At 47.3% G+C, this 1,289-nt stretch overlaps 1 protein-coding gene across 1 annotated transcript; it reads right to left on the reverse strand.

The window, feature by feature from the left end:
- Positions 1 to 220: 220 nt before the first annotated feature.
- LOC109756064 (uncharacterized mitochondrial protein AtMg00310-like) lies at positions 221 to 925 on the reverse strand. The gene has a single exon (XM_020314928.1). The coding sequence runs from the start codon at positions 923 to 925 to the stop codon at positions 221 to 223; it is 705 nt and encodes a 234-aa protein (XP_020170517.1).
- Between the last annotated feature and the right edge of the window lie 364 nt (positions 926 to 1,289).

Here is a 1,289-nt window from a genome sequence, read left to right on the forward strand (position 1 = left end):
TACTTGACATCATGTAGTAGTATGCGGGTTTGCGGGTTCGCGAGTATGGGTATTGCCTTCTCGTACCCGTACCCGCCTTACCTAATGGGTACATTTTTCCAATTTAGAAACCCATGGTTATTTTTATTTCCCATACCCTTACCCTAATAGGGTTTTTACCCGCCGGGTTTGCGGGTAGCGGGTACCCATTGCCATGTTGAGCTGGAGGTGTAGACGGGATCTACTGATCCGAGAGGATGCTCATTTGTCTACCATCACCAATCCCCCACTGAACCCCACGTTTCAACAGATCGCGGCCATGGATAATACCCCTCCAGGTGGCAGAAGCAGTTCGTGGCACCACGGCATTCCAGAAGTTGCTGTTAGGAAAATATCTACACTTCAAAACATGAGCACACAGAGAATCATGCTCAGTTAGTAACCTCCATCCTTGTTTGCCCAAGAGCGCTTGATTGAACAAGGCCATGTCGAGGAAGCCCATGCCACCTAAAGACTTCGGGGTCGACAGCCATGCCCAAGATCTCCAATGCATCTTTTTCTTTCCATCCTCCCTGCCCCACCATTGATCAGACACAATCTGTCTAAACTTTTCGCAAGTAGCGACAGCAAGACGAAAGCAGCTCGAAACAAAGGTCGGAATGGCCTGAGTGATGGACTTGAGCAAGGTTTCATTTCCAGCTCTAGAAATCGGCCGGTCAGACCATCCATGGACATTTTGCCATGCTCTGTCGGTCAAGAACTTGAAAGTACTTGTTGGAGAGTTGCCAACCTTTGTTGGCATACCAAGATATGAGTCATGAAAGGTCTCATTATGGATTCCCAGCCGGTTCTTCACCCTGTCTTTAACGCTGTCCGGACAGTTCCGACCAAAGAAGATAGAAGACTTCTCCTTGTTGATTGCTTGACCCGATCCTTCACAGTACATGTGCAACACAGATTCCAACGAATCCACACTACGCTGATCGCTCTTAGCAAAGAAGATGCTATCGTCCGCAAATAGGAGGTGTGAGATAGGAGGGCCTTGTCGGCCATTTTTTTATCCCATGTAGCTCGCCACAACACTCCTTCTGGAATAGCAGACTAGACAAACCCTCGGTGCACAAGTGAAACGGTTTGTGCCCTTGACTCCACATGTCAACAAAAAGAGAAAGACCCGATAATTGAGGACATGAACGCCCCAATAAAAGAAGGTTGGCTCTAATTTTAAAAAATGGATTTCAATTGCCGAAAATAAAGGAGCCTCCATTGAATGGAATTGTGGGCTGTCATGGCGCTAATTGATTCCCTAA

This window comes from Aegilops tauschii, chromosome 6 (genome assembly GCF_002575655.3).
Source record: "Aegilops tauschii subsp. strangulata cultivar AL8/78 chromosome 6, Aet v6.0, whole genome shotgun sequence".
NCBI lineage: Eukaryota > Viridiplantae > Streptophyta > Magnoliopsida > Poales > Poaceae > Aegilops > Aegilops tauschii.

What these genes read in the sequence shown, in the direction of transcription:
- LOC109756064 (XM_020314928.1), bottom strand. Translation starts at nt 925, where the DNA reads ATGTACTGTGAAGGATCGGGTCAAGCAATCAACAAGGAGAAGTCTTCT.